The sequence below is a fragment of the Ambystoma mexicanum genome, chromosome 12 (assembly GCF_040938575.1).
Source record: "Ambystoma mexicanum isolate Mex_15411 chromosome 12, UKY_AmexF1_1, whole genome shotgun sequence".
Lineage (NCBI taxonomy): Eukaryota > Metazoa > Chordata > Amphibia > Caudata > Ambystomatidae > Ambystoma > Ambystoma mexicanum.
In genome coordinates, this window is record NC_090936.1 from 1,226,418,437 (window position 1) to 1,226,436,136 (window position 17,700).

The window sequence follows — 17,700 nt, forward strand, 5'->3', positions numbered from 1 at the left end:
GGTTTACCGGTACCGGTACCGGTAAGGGCACCGGTAAACCCCTACCGCCTTACTACGAGTTCCCTTTGCGGGACCCGACTTTAACGCCTGGTTTTTCCAGGCGTTAAGGACGGGACCCGCAAAGGGACCTCGGAGCCAATTATGGTACCGCAATTTGCGGTACCGTAATTAGCACCTTCCCCATTCCCATTATGCCCTATGGGGGCAAAAATGGGAATGGGGAAGGGCCTTGGTGAATGGGGAATTACCGCCCCCGCTCACCTTGGGGTAGGGCGGTAATTCCGCCATCCACCAAGGCGGACTCAGTACGGTACCGGTGGCAACCATGGCGCTACCGCCTACCATGTAATGAGGCCCTAAGTCTTCAAAAGCCACCATCCTATCACCTCTCCACACATCCACAATTTTCAGGATTCCTTTATTAGCCCAACTCCTCCAATATAACATTTTCTATTCAATCTGCAAACCCGGATCTGACCAAATGGAAGCATTATTGTAAAAAAATAATGCTTTACCACAACCCTGAATAAACAAAACTAAAGCAGTTTTTGTAGTCTCCAATGTCTCCATTCTCATCCTAGTTTTCGGAAGCTTCCCATATGAATATAAACAATCAATAGGAAGTGGGTGCAACTTCTCTTTTTCCATCCGAGGCCATTATGGATCAGGACACTCATCATCTCTAAAATAATGAGAAGCTTTCTTTATAAGAAAGCCCTAGTAGCAATTCTCCAATAATGGGTAACCGAAACCTCCATCACTAACACTACACACCAAGATATACCGTGAGATCTTTGGTTATTTTCCACACCCCATAAAAAAATCCATAAAAATCCTATCAATACGTCTCAACACCTTTTTAGTAAACTTTAGAGGAAGAAATTGTATGTAATACAATACGTTAGAAGTAACACCATTTTGACTGCATTTATTTTAGCCCACAGACCCAAAGTCAATCTATTCCACCTACTTAAATCTTTCAATAGATTCTTTTAATTTATCTACATTAAAGTCCACCATCCTTTGTATATCCCCAACCAGATATTTTACTGACACTTCCGCCCACTGACATTGCCAATCCAATAATCCTCTACTAATCAGGCCCATCTTCAAAGGAAAAACCGCAGTCTTTCCCCAATTAACTTTATAACCTGACAACCGTCCCACCTCTTGTAACATACACCGAAGCAGTGACCCTCCTTCAATCGGATTCGATAACACCACCATTCGATCATCAGCGTATGCTAGCACCTTTATCTCACCGTCCTTTAATTTCCATCCACAAATACCCCTCACTTACCTAATATACGACAACAGTGGCTCTAGTGCCAAATTAAACAAAAAGGGAGAAAGTGGACAACCTTGTCTAGTTCCCCTTAACAATTTAAAACACTTGGACATCACCTCGTTTACCCAGATTCTAGCCGAGATATTATATTGTAATGTTCAGAAAATGTGGGCCAAACCCCATTTAAATGTGTAATTTAAAAAAGACCAATTAACACAGTCAAATGCTTTTTCAGCATAATAAAAACAATGAAAATCTCATTCACTTCTGTATTTGATAAGCCAAATATATTCAATAAGGTTCTAATATTATCATATCCATACCTTTTCTCCATAAAACCGACCTGTGAATAATCTATCAATTCTCTTATATATTTCTTATATACACTTTAATTAAACACACCATGCACAATAATAACTAACTAGAAAAACAGTTCTCAAAACGCAATCCTGAGGAAAGGACACAGAATAAGCAAAGGCAGTAGATACAGCACTCTGGGTAAGGAATCAGGGGTGAAAGGCAAGCAAAAGCGCATGCAGCAGGGGGGGGACGCGAGGCGTGCGCAGCCGGGGGGAGCGAGGCGTGCGCAGCCGGGGGGAGCGAGGCGTGCGCAGCCGGGGGGAGCGAGGCGTGCGCAGCCGGGGGGAGCGAGGCGTGCGCAGCAGGGGGCCAGCAACGCGTTAGCGACTCGTGTAATCGAGAGGGACGCATGTGCGCAGGAGGGAGTGGGGGAAAGAGTGGAGTGTGGGGATAGGGGCAGTGTGGGGAGAGGGGGAGAGGGTGGGTGGGGAGGGGCCAGTGTGTGGGGTTGTGAGAGGTGATAAGCTTGTACTAGTTATTTAAGCCCAAAATGGTGTCTCTTTGCACATGACCAGCACTATTTTCGAGCAGGTTAAAACAAATGCAATTTTTGAAATATTTAGCTATTTTAAATAATTTTATAAACGAAGGAAGAAGGCAGTGCGCTGGAGTGGTACTGAAAACGCTCCGATACAGTCCATTTTAGATTGACTGGTCTGGAAAAACAAAGCACAGCTAACAGAAAAATGTTGCAAAACACTGCTCACATTCCTTCATCGAAACATAACAAGTGAAGAAATTGTGACACTGTGTGCATATCTCAGCAGACGTGTGGTTCTAGAACTGGGGTTCATGACCCAAGGATCGACAGGCAAGGTCAGAACCATCGTCTGGAGGGAGGAAAAAATACAGTAGCAGGATTCCACAAGGCCTGCAACAGGCACACAGGAGTAATCCGACTGAGAGGGCAGACACTTAGCAGGATGTTGGGTAGACTGGAAAACATGGAGAATGGTGTGCCAGTTTCCCCATCTATTGCAAATATTGATACAACGATCCAGTAGCCAGATTAATTTCCGTTTGTACATTTAATGAGAGCAAAAGGGTACACAGACATACATTAGATGGCGACAGCAGGGCAGGAGAAGCAGTCCTTACAACACTGCATTTAATACCGGCACAAGTGGGGAACACGTCAACAGTGCTGACAGAGGAGTATACAAGATTGAATAAGGGGTGGGCTAGAGAAGGTTGTCGCCAGAAGTGCTACTGGGCTGGATATGTGGATGTGGACTGGTGAAATTCAAGGTGTGTGAAGGTGCTTCTTGAGGACGAAGGTCTTCATTTCTTTTCTGAATTGCACGAGGGCAGGGGTGGGCCTGAGGTTGATGGGTGTCAGGTTCCAGAGTTTTTGGGCATAGATGGAGAATGCAGATTTCCTGGTGCTTTCTTGTTTGCATTTGTGCGGTCTAGTTTGACCGGATCTCGACTTCAGATGATGCACTGATCACGGAGATGGTGATATCTGCTAGGTAGGAGGGAGCGTGAAAGGTAACAGCTTTCCATAGGATTAAGCTGGTTTTGATGGTGGCGTCTGGCTTGGAGTAGTCAGTGAAGTTTGATGAGAGGGCGTTATGTGATCATAATAGCGTAGACTTTAATAAGGATAGCAGCAGCATGGGAGACACTGCTCATGGGTGCTGGGGTGGTGGCAGTGCGTAGGGCGGTGACCAGGCCATTTCCTTCCTCCAAGTGATATAGGACCAGGGTCTGTAGAGGGCATCTAACCCTGTGGTTTGGTAGAAATGGCATGATTTGCCTCAGGAGGGACAGTTGGTATCACGCTTACGAATTAGTGCATGTTAAGGGACAGGTGGCAGTTCACGGGTTTGGGGGGGATCCCAGAGACTTGGTGCAGGGCATCAGCTGCAGGGGTGAAGCCCTTAAAGTTCATGCTGGACAGGCAACTCTGAATGAGCAGGTGTTCAGTGTTGTTGGTGAGGAGATGAAGTTCAGCTTTGGGGGCGATTCCGTTTGAGGTAGTCACTGGACGTTCAGGCCTGGGTCAGGACGAGGTGGGCCACAGGTTAGAGTGAGGAAGCCCTCTATTAGAGTACGCATTTGGTTGCTTATATGTTCACTTGCAGGTTTGTATTGTCTGCATACTGGTGGATGTGTATGCAAGGTTGTAAGGAGGTGCCTAGATGCAAACTCCAAAAAGCTGGTGGAGTGAACTTCCCCGTCCTGGCCTCAAAACTATGAGACACCTTGCCCACACCTATCAGAATTGAACCATCATTCCACTCCTTCAAGAACAATGCTAAAACATGGCTGCTCTCCCAAGACTCATGAGACCTTGACACAGTCCAGACTCCATGTGGGGTACAGGACTGAATATACATTTTCTCTCTGCTCTGTCCCTGTATTATACGCCGTTAATGGTACCCTTCGGTGTATATGTGCTGTATATTTTTGTAACTCACTGTAACTACTGCTTTTTGTAACATGTTTAAGAGTATGCGCCCGGTTGCCCCTGGGCCTGGTTTTTTGCACTTTATAAATAAAATAAAATAAAATAAAATCAAGAGGAAAGACTGGACGAAGAAACGTGAGCGGTCTAGTTGTTGGGCTGATTACCATGGAGCCGGGAATTTTCATACAAGCTCAGCTGAGAGTTTTCAATATCTGAATTGAATAGAAGGAAAAAGTGAATGGAAAACAAGCATTGCCAAGAGTCAAGCAACCCGGCATTAATAAGAGTCAAGTAAGCTAACATTGTTAAGAGTTCAATGATCAAGCAATGCCAAGAGGCAAGAATAATTACGCATGAGACCTAAAATAGTAGCAAAACTGGCATTCAAGAGCATACGTTTCCTAGCAAGAGAGTGTACAGGGGCCTCTGTTGGTTTTTGCAAATTAAAGCTACCGGAGAAGTGAATGTTAATGAAATATGTGAGAATAAAGCTTCAAAGGCAGTTATGATACGATAGGAGTTGAAAGGATACAGAGTCAATCCTCATTGCGAAGGGGAAACCAATGCCAAGAAACCTATGAAACAGAACCAAGTAAGGCGTGTCGGTTGCGTGACCTGTAATGGGTGAACCGCGTGGTCCGACAACTGCTCCTAGACCGAATACACCCACCTAAGGAAGAGACACAATGTGATTAAATAAAGAAAGTCTACGTGAACTGAGACTGATGAGCTGAACTTTATACAATGGTGACAAGTAACCAACTTCAAAGACCTGGGGAAACATCACAAGGAACTGTGTTATGTTGGAACATTAGCTATCCCAAACAATCGTGTTGTTGTGAAACACTGGAAAGCTTGAAAGCCAGTGAAAGGGAACCCCTTTGTTGTAAAGTGAACTATTTGAATCATGGGGAAGGGAAACCCTTTTCCACTTAAGAGCTTGAAGAAGCTCTGATCTATTATTTGAAACACATCATTTGATGCGGACATCCCTACACATTGTATTCAGTTAGATGTGAGGGCAAGTATAGGTTTTGGACACAGACCGATTTGCTTTTGACTTCCTGACACAGACTATCATTAGTTTCATTTAGGTAGGGAAATCCTATCTTAGCATACGGCAAGTTAGGCATTTTTCCAACCCTTCTTTTAGTTACTGAGTTTATATATTTTAACTTCTATCTCGTTGTCTATGTCTCCTTCATGATGCCTTGACACATGACAGCCGTCTCAGTGCTGCATGCATGACCGAATGCCGACTGAAAGGTTTAATGGAGGCCGTTGGCATCACGTGCACTTGTAAGTTGGTAGGTACATCTTTTTCAAAGATCTTGCCTGGAAAAGGAAGGCATGTGATGAGGAGGAGGATGAGGTTGCTGTGGTTATAAATGTTCAGCATTGGTTGCTTTGAACAGGCCGATGATTTGTCCGGTTTAAGTGTGATGGGGAAGGTGTCTTGAGCGTGGGATGCGTGGAAGATTTTGGTGGTACGAGAGGATAGAGAAGTGGCCTAATGCACTGTTCGACTCTCTGGAAGATCACTTGTGTTTTCATTGTGACTTCAGCTGTGGTATTCTGTAGGCCGGAGGCTTTCACTGCAGTGATTATTTTTCTGGGGTGATTGTGTAAATCGTACAAGGTCAGATGTAGTTCTGGGCTTCCACAGACTTCTTATTCGACTGCTCAGATATTGCACAAACGAGGCGATTGATGGCTTGGGTCTGGTGGTTTGTCGTATATCTGGGGCATGTATGTGGTTTGAATTCAGGCTGTTAATTGCTTCTATTACAATCCCCGCACCTGCTTGCACATGCCACTTTAGCCTTACCTATGAATCTTGCATTTAGGTGAACCCCTCTGGTCAACTGTATTGAGTACATTTAGTGCATTTAGCTGCACGTGCCACTTTAGCCTTACCTGTGAATTCTGCATTTAGGTGAACCCCTTTGGTCAACTGTACCTGCTTGCACAGGTCACTCGAAAACCCTCATGCATCTCCACAACCTAAATGAACTGAAATGTACCAACTGCCACTCTCCAGTCACAAGTGTATCAAGTCTCTGCGTTAAAATTGAATCTAGATGTCAGCTTGCTTGAATACCCCTATTGCATCTACACGAGGCAAACATACTAAATACTAGTCCACTGAACCCCCAGACACAAATGATTCAGGCATATCACTGAAGTATCTACGGCCAAACTTAATATCTAGACGCCAGCTCTCAGTACGTCTCTGGCATAGTTAAGAAATGTTCCTCACGAAAGTCACCCTGACCCCAATACTATTCACCGCTATATCCAGCATAATGACCGTCACTCCCAAAACCAGCCCTCCCAAGGATAGAAACTTGAGACTCAGGGCCAGACTACCTAGTATCTATGAACCTGTAGGAAGCCACCAGAATAACGCCAACAGACGTACTACCACCCAACCCAAAAGCCTGCACTGCTCATCCAAACAACCTAATTACACCAATGACCAAACTCCTACCATAACTGGGACAACTTTGGATACCCGATCACTTAAAACCTGTCAAACCAGCAAAACACTACTAGGATCTCTCATTAATGCGAGATCAATGGTGGCCCATGCCACAGAAATTGCGGACATCCTAAACAAGGACAACCTGGACCTACTGGCCATAACTGAGACTTGGCTCCACGAGGCGGCAGGCCCAACACTGATGCTAGCAGTCCCCGATCACTACCAAATTCTCAGAGCAGACAGGCCCAATGCTAGAGGCGGCGGACTAGCCATCATCTGCAAATCCACCCTTCCCATCAGACCAGTTACATCAGTCTCCTACTCATCCTGCGAGGCACTAACAGCCAAAATGCCTCTCTCTAACAACCGCACACTCTCAATCCATTTAATATACAGACCCCTAGGGCCCCTAGGCACCTTTGAAGATGACTTAACTGACCTCATAGCCAACAACATTAAAGACCATTCCCAAACCTTACTACTGGGAGACTATAACCTTGGCTTTAAGGAAACTGACAAACACGCAGAGTCAGTTGCAGCCTTGCTCAAGGACCACAGCCTTGATCAAAAAGTCCTTTCCCCTACCCACATTAAAGGCAGGACCCTCGATTGGGTATCGGAACTGAACTGTAACATCAGTATCACCGATATTGTTCCACAACATGGACAGATCATTATCTAATAACATTCTCGGCCACTCTGGATCTCCTTAGCCCCAAAATCAACAACATGGTTCCCCCTCTCTTGACCAGATGTAAGAAGGACATGACTGTTGAAAACATTATCCCTCTCCTCCTTCCAGCCATATCTGGCCTGGAAAGTAACAATCTGGACACCTTGGTAAATACTTTCAATGATGCCATGACCAAAGCATTAGACACAGCTGCTCCAGCCAAACTACGTAAAGCTAAACAGGAAGCCCACTTAAATGCCTGGTTCATGCCCCACCTCAAATCGTTAAGACTACAAAAAAGAAAGCTCCAATCCATCTGGTGCCACTCTCCCACAGAACACAACAAAAACAACCTAATCGAATTTGCAAATTTTACAAAAAAGAAATTATCAAAACCAAGAAGAATACCTTTAATGACAGGATCGCAAAAGCTAACTCTAATACTAAAGAGCTCTTTACCATCCTCCGTGAGCTGGAATCCCCCATTCAACCAATAGATAATGCCCCCCAAAACAAAGCTTGGTGCACAAATACACAAAACGCCCTTGCTAACAAAATCTCCCTGCTTCAATGTAAAATTGCTAAAAAAAATGGCCACACTTCCACCTATGCCCCAACAAATACCCCCATCTCAGGAGAATAAGACCATTGCTCCATTTAGATTCAAATCTATCCCCATAATCGACACAGAAAAAATAATACTCTCCCTCAAACCCTCAAACTGTAAGGGAGACCTCTGCCCTGCACAATTAATAAAGGACGCAGCTAGGGATCTAGCTCCCTTCATTTCCAAACTTATAAACTCTTCCTTTAAATCCAACACGGTACCCACCAACCTCAAAGAATCATGGGTCCTCCCACTATTGAAAAAACAAACCCTAGACCCCACCATTCCCACCAACTACAGACCCATCACCACAGTGCCTTTTCTACTAAAAATCTTAGAGCCGCCTACATACAAATCCAGGACTACCTGGAGGCTAACCGCCTGCTTGGCTCACGGCAATCTGGCTTCCGCCCTCTCCACGGCACGGAAACAGCCCTGTTAGACCTCAAGACACAAATTGAGGAACTTAAGGATAACAGGAAAATAGCCCTGCTCCTCCTACTGGACTTGTCGGGTGCGTTTGACCTGGTGGACCATGCAGTCTTATGCAACCACCTTGAATCTGCCGCCAACTTCACCGGAGATGCCATAGCCTGGGTCCAATCCTTCTTAGCAAATTGCACCATGCGAGTCTTCTCCACCACCAACTCAGCTGACCCTATCAAAATAACCTGCGGTGTCCCACAAGGATCCTGTGTCTCCCCCACCATGTACAATATCTTCACCAAGCCTTTGTTTGACAAGTTGGACGGTTTGGGTGTCATCTACACGAACTACGCAGATGACACCCAGATCCTCATACCCCTTTCGGACGACTACGAGACAGACTCAGTCTTGGTGAACAAGATATACACTATCATTCAGGCATGGATGGCCGCACACGGCCTCTGCCTGAATGACGATAAAACAGAACTACTAATCCTAGGCTCTGAAGTCAACATCCAAAAACTATGCCCAAACTACACATCCTTCAGCATTGATAATAACCCTATCAAGGTGATGTCTGTGGTTAAAACCCTTGGATTCTACCTGGACTCCTCCCTTACCCTCAAGAAACAGGTCAACTCCCTCGCCTCCTCCACCACCTACTCCTGCAAACTCATCCGTGCAGCTAGACCTTACCTCTCTAATGCCAGCTGCATTACCTTAGCTAACGCCCTTATCATGCCTAGGTTAGATTACTGTAATGCCCTGTATTCTGGAACCAACAAATATATCACCAATAAACTCCAAAGACTACAGAACAATGCCCTAAGGGCAGCACTAAATATCCCCTACAGAGAGCACATCACTAATTGTAGGAAAGAGGCCAACTGGCTAAAAATAACAGACAGAATCCTACTTAAAACAGCATCCCTCACATCAAAATGTCTAAACAATCTAGCCCCCCTGTATCTTATGGAAAAAATCAACAAGAAAATGTCCACGCGGCCCACGAGATCTGCTAACACCTCCAAACTTGAGATTCCAAGGTTTAAACGCTCCACCGCGGGATGATCCAGCTTTCCTGTCAAAGCTGCTCACTGCTGGAACAAACTACCACTTGACCTCAGAAGGGAACAAACATACCCGAAATTCAGGCACAAGATAATCAACTGGCTGCATGCCAATGACGCAATCTTTCACCTAGCCTCCTACTGAGCCATCCTACCCACTGCCTGAACACCCCTAGACATGCCCCGCCTCCGGGTACATGCTTGTATATATTCGTGTATATATCTGCTTTATGCAGCTGTGTTTTATATGCTTATGATTGTATATAGTTTCACATATATTTGCTCTCTTTGTGTTGTATATACTCTTGCCAAACATTGTAACAAGCTTAAGTATTCATGTAAACTGTTGCGCCCGGCTACCCATGGGTTTGGCGCGCATTAACAAATAAACAAACAAATAATCCCTGTGGCATCCTGACAGGGTGGTGGCAAGGCTAATCCGGGATTCTGCGAGTGGTTCTCAGTCACTGAAGGACTGAGATGTCAGTTTGAATGCTGTTGGTCAGGTGACGTGGTGGATTATGAAGGGAACGGGGAGGTGATCTGACCAGTCCATAGGGAGAGGTGTTTTATTACAGGATTGGTAATGCAGGGATTACGAAGTCCAGTATGTTACCTCAACTGTGTGTATTTTAATGAAATCATACTTACCGACTCTGGAATGATTTCCCAGCAACATTGTCTCTATACGAATCAAACATAACATGATACTGGTCCCGGCTCCATTCTAGGACGACCTGCGGGTTAGAAAGCAACAATCAATCAACTCAATGGCACAGCTTTCAGAGCTGTAGTCAGAGAACGTTTACATGGGAGGGTCATCAGAACACCAGTGGCCAAGAATGGCTTTTGCATAGGGCAACAGCGGGGCACAATTACAGAGATGACAGGGTATGGAGGCAGAGAAGATGAATGCCCTCTGGATTAAGCAGAGTAAGTTCATTCCAATCATTTCCACATTTCAAGCTGAAAACAAGGATAATTCAAATTTTTACAAATATTCACTCAGTGGCCCATTTACTGCATGACTTATCCACACACTTCCATCCCTTTTCTCACAACAAGAGGAAGAACAGCAATGGGGATTTTACCCTGAACAAGCAAATTCACCATTACAAATTACCGCAATTGCTTGGAAAGGAAAGTTAAACAATTATAGTTACAGAATTCTTGACTCAATTACCCGCTATGTTGCCTTCCATGAATTTCAAGGGTGGTGTTATAAATCACGGGATTTAGTCACTTCTCAGGGGGGAGCCTTTCCTCGCCAGGCTCGGGAGGCACGTCCGCTATGCAATACCCTCCTTAGTGGTAGAGGCAAGCAGGACCTCACCAGGAGAGACTCCTCCCCCCTCCCTTGGGGACTAGGACTCCAATCAGATGAGGAACTCCCTAATCAACACACATAACTCACTCCTAAGAAAACCTATTGGAAGGCCATATGAAGAATAAGCTAGTATTTGTTATTGTCATATAGAATCTATGGGAAGTCCTGAAAGGAAACATCTACCTGGTACAGATATAAAGAAATCACTGGAGTAATACAGAGCACCTGTAACACAAAGAAGGACTTTGACATTGGGCCGGGGAAGCCCCAGCAATGTGTCATAAATCGGAGATGCAGAGACAGAGAAGCCCGGGAGCTTCAAACCCACTGGGTGAGCGGAGCTGAAGGAAGCAGGTGCAAGCAGCTGCCAACAGTAGAAGGGAGCTGGCGTGAGAAAGTGGAGAGCAGAAGCCGGTGGCCCCCCAGGAGATCTGAGGTCTGAGAAGTCAAAGGACTAGAGTACGGTCCAAGAAGGAACTGAGAACGAAGTGGTGGCGTGACCAAGAGTATGTGGCAGGCTTAGACGGTTCCATGTGTTAATATCCCCGGAAAAATATCTCCATATTTCTGCGGCAAGATTAACGCATGGAATCTGCGAGGGACACCCCTGCATTATTTTTTAAATATTATAAAAATATCACCTATGGCCGTTCCAGACCACCATTTATACAGCAATATTTTTGGTGGGATTAATATGTAGTGATACTGCTGAGACCACATGACGAAAGAAAAAGCAGAGAACAGAGAAGACAATCTGATGATATGGACGGCGAACACTATCCTAACTGAAGGACCAGTGAAAAGATCCCCAAGACATAAAGGTAATGGGGAGAACAGGAGACCGATGGAATAGAGGGGACTGGCAATAACGACCTGAATACTCATACTCATCCCAGTAAAGAACAAGGGCCTCATAAGAAGTTGGGTGGTGCGGTAAAATCCAAGAGTTGGAGGAGAGCGAGATTAATTGCTCATAATATTCCCAATAAAGACCAAGTGTTGGCAATACACAGGAAGAGTGAGAACTGTACTTGGAAGAGTGTGGTTTGTGCTAGTCAAGTGGAAGTTTGGGCATTTCAACTATGATTAAGCTGAGGAAAGCACCAGTGCTCCAGGAGAAAGGAGAGTACAAAACAAATAAGTACATAAGAGAAGAGAATAAGAAAGATAGAGGAAAGTTGAAGAGTCAAATATCTGAACTGTACAAGCTAATAAAAGTAGTCACAAAGAACCATCGACAAATATTCTAAAAAAGGAACTTGCTGAGAAACCAGCCCATAGGAGAAGGGAGCCATTCTCCTGTGTTTCGTTGTTTTGTGGTTGGGGCAGGGTCCCGTTAGGTTAGTTTGGACAGATCTTTATGGACTTTTTGACAACTGACGAGCACCCTAGTTAGTTTCTATTGGGTAAGGAAAACCCTTCGATCAAGATTTTTCCAGGTAGTGCACACTAAGAGCCAGGCGCCAATTCAAATTCCCGATTCATTCCCACAAAGCATCAAATGTAAATAAGCGCAAATATCGGTCGCACCTGATCATCATACCACATTTAGTTTTAGTATTGCATATCGAACTTCAAGCTGGTTCCATCAGTCAGACAGGTGTTTTACCCTCAGCACCAAAAGAGTGGCGCGTAGAGGTGCTTAACTCTGGAATTCCCTCCCTCGTACCAACAGGGTATTACCAGCCTGAATCCTCACCAAAGGCTATTATTGACTTTTGCTTTCACAGGCCGCCTTGAAGCCTTTATCTCTATCCTGCACTAGCAAGTATCGAAAATAAACAAACTTGTTTACTCTTTCTAATGACAATTCCTGTCCGATGTGGTTGTACAGAACCATTTACGTTGTACTTTGTCATTGGTGGCGAGACAGAAAAAGGCATCAGGCAGACCACAAAAGGTGACCACCAACAGCAGAGCAGTAGCTAAGCCATGTAGGATAGCACTGCGGACGTGAAAGAACACACGCAATCCTTCCCTACCAAGACGAAGAAGCAGAATCACTGAACAAGGTACACCAGTGAATTGGGAGGCCCGAGTTCACTTGCATGTCTTCTGCCCACACGCCTGCATCTCCCTTCTCCTCTAAATGCCAGACACTCGCATACTATCCAACCATCACATGGCTGTGTAGATGAACCAATGAGTGTTAGCAAGGACTCCAGAACACGACTACACATATTGGTGTTCTAACACAGGTATCTGTTCCTTACTCGTAGGAAACGTAGATCCAATAACAAATCTTTCATACAAGTGATATAATATGATATGTCATTTATAACGCGCCTGTACACAAGTGTTTCTATGCGCGACAAGGGAGGACAAGACAAACTATCTTTCAAGGCCTTGTGTCATTCAGATCGTGCAAGTGCGACAATATAAAGAGCAGGGGGAAGGGAGAGGGGGAAGTGCCAGGGACAGGGAAGGTTGGAGGGGGGAGTGCAATCAGAGCAATATTGCTCTAAGTGCAGCCAGGGCAGCCCGGGTCTGGGTAAGTGCAAGGAGGCAGGGGACTGTAGAGGTTACAGTTACAACCCCTAAGTGTGCGGTAGGCTCAGAGGCAGTGCAGGGGAGACTGAACATGGTGGAGCCTGGTACCCAGTGAGACTCCGAGGATAGCCAAGCAACCAGTTGGAGGCAGACAGGAAGGTCAGCAGGGGAGGGAGAGAGATAAAGCAGAGGAGAAAATGAAGGTCTTGAGCTGCTTCAGGAAATTCAAGTGGTCTGCGTCAAGTTTGAGAGGGGTAGGGAGGCACCTGCAGAGGAGAGAAATCTACACCCCACTCTGTCTGGAGAAGCGTCTGACCCTTAAGAAAGTTGGAGGTAGCTGAGAGAAGGCCGCGAGAAGGAATGTATTTTGGAAGAGAGGGTTGGATGTAGTTCGGGCCTCCGGCACCAAAAAGCCTTGTAGATGATGCAGAGGGTCTTGAACTTGATCCTTGCAGCCACCGGGAGCCAGTGGAGAGATTTCAGGGCTGAAGAGATACGGTCCCTAGGCTTGAGGCCAAGGATAAGTCTTGCAGTCCTGTTCTGGATTATTGGCAGAGGGCGGAGAGTAGGAGGGCAAATTGAGAAAGAGGCTGTTGCAGTAGTCCAGCCTAGAGAGAACCAGGGCTCTGGAGACAGTGAGCTGCTGGGGGAAAGTGAGAAAAAGATTAATACCTCTGAGGAGGTACAACTGGTAGTGTCCCTTCTTGGCAAGGTCTGTGATGTGAGGAGAGAAGGAGAGAGTGGAGTAGAAGATGACACCAAGGTTTTCTGCCTCACAGGAAGGCGAAGGAAGAGGACACAGGGAGGGCAGCAAGAGTGAGAGAGGGAAAGCGGGAGTAGGGGTCCCAATGAGAAAGATTTCTGTTTTACTGGCATTAAGGCAGAGATTGCTGGAGACACACCACTCCTGAATCTCGGATAAACAGTCAGGAATGAGCGAGAGAGGACAGGAGGCTGAGGGAATCCTTAAAGAGAGCAGAGCGTCGTCCACATAACACTGAAAGTTAGAGGAGAAGGTAGAGATCAGGTGGGCCAAAGTAGACATTGAAGAGCCAGGGGGAGAGGGTAGAGCCCTGGAGAACACCACATGTGGAGACAGAGGTGGTGGAGAGAAAGGACCTAAGTGCGACCTAGGAGGGTTGGTCCAGAAGGAAGGAGGTCAACCACTCGAGGGCCTGAACCATGATGCCCCGGTTCTCACAGTCTATTGATCAGGATGGCGAGACTGACCGTGTCAAAAGCAGAGGAAACGTCAAGGAGAATGAGGACAGAAGGAAGGCTGGAGTCGAGATTAGAGAGCAGATCTTCACGGGTGTTCAATAAAGCAGTTTCCGTGCCTCAGGCTGCTCTGAAGCCAGACTGATGGTCATGGAGACAACCAACACATTCAGTGTGGAGAGTAAGCTGGGAGATGGTCAGCTTTTCCAGGAGTTTGTCCCAGAAAGGAGTGATAAAGATCGGGCGAAAGCTTGCCGGACAAGTAGGATCGGCAGGAGGCTCTTTAAGGAGGGGGTCAGAAGCGAGTGCTTGAGGAGGAAGGGAAAGATCCAGTGGTGAAAGAGTGATTGCAGAAATCGGCCAAGGCTGGAGCAAGGGTGTCAACCTGGTCCTTAATGGTTCTGGAGGAGCAGGGGAGCACCTGTTTGGACGACACTTTCATAGATCAGCCTGGTCTAAAAACATTGTCAGGTGTAGTCAGAGAGAAAGAGGAGAAAGTAGGAGTAGAGGGAGAGGTGGCCAGAGGGGGGCCGAGAGAGGTAGAGGGAGAGGAAGAGGAGAGCTTGGACAGGATGTTGTGAGTTTTGGAGGTGAAGTGAGAAGCCAGAGCAGTACAGAGTGCCTGGAAGGGAACAGAAGAGGTGGAGACTGCAGAGGGATTGGCCAGCTCCATCTTTAAGTTTGGCCATGTTGATAGAGGCTGCTGAGACACAGGCTTGGATGTGGACTCTCTTCGTGGACAGGACAGAGTCTATTGTCATTGGAGCAGGTGGCAGTTTGTCAGAGGATGCAACGAAAGCCCTCCACTTCCTCTCAGCCAACCTGCACTTGCGTTTCAGGGCAGCGAGGAGGGAGTCACACCAAGAGTTGCACTTGGAGGCCGGCATCAGACAGATTCTCATGTCCGGGGCAAGGATGTCCAGAGTGTTGGAGATGGAAAGATGCAGGTTAGAGAGGGCTGTGTCAGAGTGTGAGTCAGCCCCAGGAGTAGAAGGAGCAGAGAAAGTAGAGGCAAAGGCATCCACTGACACATGCTTCATGGGCTGAACGACTGAGAAGGTAGGTGGAAGTGCTGGGGTGAACTTTGCCTGAGGGAAAGAGTTTCATGTGAGAGGAAAGCAGAAAGTGGTCAGTCCAAGAGAGAGGAGTGGTGAGAGGATAACAGGGGGTGGAGGGTACCTGAAGAGATGAGAACACCCAAGGTGTATCAGGCAGAGGGTGTCACCCAGAGGGTAGAATGGAGAGAGACAGTGTCAGTGTCGCAGAGGTTGTGGAAGAGCCAGAGGAGGGATTAGAAGCATCCAGGTGGATGTTGGGGTCTGTGAGGAGGAGATGTTGAAAGGTAGAAGCAAGAAGAGAAGGAGAGGTCAGCCCAATCAGAAAGGAAGGGGCAACTTGGCCAGTTGGTCTGTAGATGGTGGCCACAGTAAGAGAGAGGCCAGGAGAGATAGAGAGCCTGCAGACCAGGCATTCAAACGGAAGAGTAGGCCTGCGTAGGAATGACAGATAGGACCCACTCCGGGAAGATCAGGGAGAGAGGGAGAGGAGGAGGAGGAAGAGGAGGAGGAAGTAAGAATTTCAAAGGAAGGCAACATGAAGATGAGAGGAGCAAAGGCGATGGGGGAGCATTTGTTCTGGTCCAAGGTACATTTATAGCTTTGGGAATTGTGGCTCTTAAAAGGAATCACTTACACATGATTCTATCATATCCCATGAGATCATGTGATGTATGCAGCCAGTGGGCACGAAGACCCTGCACTCTGCCAAGAGTCGACGAGAACTTCTTATGGCTTTAAAGCAGCCATTACAAAACTCCAATACTTGCTTGTACTAGAGCCGAGCCAATTGATATCGGCTTTGATTGGTTTTGGGATAGACTGAGGGACACAATCATGTGGTCAGTTACCATCTGATGAAGTTTGGGAAATACAGACACATGTTGGCCCTTTTGTCACAATAGTAGGCTGGAAACCTTCCTTAGCTTTAAGTCTTACTGAATAATCAGGATGCTATAGCATGGTGTGAAATTACTGAATTTTAAATTGCTGATTGATATATTTGATATGTCATAGTTTTATTATAGTACTGCACAAGGAATTGTCTAATTGCAGAAAAAGCCAATTAATGTTAAAACTTAAGACAATTGTCACAACAAAATCGGCTTTTTGTCACATAAGGACGAAGGTTATAGCAACAAGTTTAATTGAATATTTTGACGTCACAGCATGGTATGAATCTACTGCATTTTAATTGATTATTTTTGTATACATTTTTATTGTTCTAATATTGTATTATACTTGGAATTGTTATAAAAAGGCAATTCATTTTGGCTGAATTATACTAAAGTAAAACTCCAATGCCAAAACCACGTGGTACAGAGCTCCCTGTTGCAATTGGCCGGCAGAGAATCAAACATGACCAAAACAGTATGAATACAGAGCTGCAGGTGTAGCACAAGCAGAGAGGGAACCAGTGCAGCAAGTCACCCACACGTGGCCTGGCAGCTAACTGTAGGTGCAGCATTAGCAGAGAGAGGGCACAAGTACAGCAAGTCACCCACACGTGGCCTGGCAGCTTCAGATAATACAGTATTAAGACAGAACTGCAGGTACAGCATTAGCAGAGAGAGGCCACCAGTGCAGCCAGTCACTCACACGTGGCCTGACTGCTAAATGCAGGTGCAGTACAAGCAGAGAGCGGGCCCCAGTGCAGCAAGTTACCCACACGTGGCCTGGCAGCTTCAGATAAAACAGTATGAATACAGAACTGCAGTTACAGCATTAGCAGAGAGAGGCACCAGTGCAGCAAGTTACCCACACGTGGCCTGGCAGCTTCAGATAAAACAGTATGAATACAGAACTGCAGTTACAGCATTAGCAGAGAGAGGCACCAGTGCAGCAAGTTACCCACAGGTGGCATGGCAGCTTCAGATAAAACAGTATGAATACAGAACTGCAGGTACCGCACCAGCAGAGAGAGGGCCCCAGTGCAGCAAGTCACCCACACATGGCCTGGCAGCTTCAGATAAAACAGTATGAATACAGAACTGCAAGTCCTGCACTAGCAGAGGACACCAGTGCAGCAATTCACCCACACGTGGACTGGCAGCTTCAGTTAAAACAGTATGTGTACAGAACTGCAAGTGCAGCACTAGCAGAGAGAGGGCCCCAGTGCAGCAAGTCATCCACACGTGGCCTGGCAGCTTCAGATAAAACAGTATGAATACAGAACTACAGGTGCAGCACTAGCAGAGAGGGCACCAGTGCAGCAAGCCACCCACACGTGGCCTGGCAGCTTCAGATACCAGTACAGCAAGTGACCCACAGGTGGCCTGGCAGCTCCT

General features: G+C 46.3%; 1 protein-coding gene across 2 annotated transcripts in view; it reads right to left on the reverse strand.

The window, feature by feature from the left end:
* Positions 1 to 17,700, reverse strand: part of GNPTAB (N-acetylglucosamine-1-phosphate transferase subunits alpha and beta) — a 625,912-nt gene that overhangs the window by 527,085 nt on the left and 81,127 nt on the right. For both annotated transcript variants that reach the window (XM_069629897.1, XM_069629896.1), the window contains exon 2: positions 9,974 to 10,059. In XM_069629897.1, coding sequence (XP_069485998.1) covers positions 9,974 to 10,059 — 86 coding nt within the window. The remainder of the gene's footprint in view (positions 1 to 9,973; positions 10,060 to 17,700) is intronic.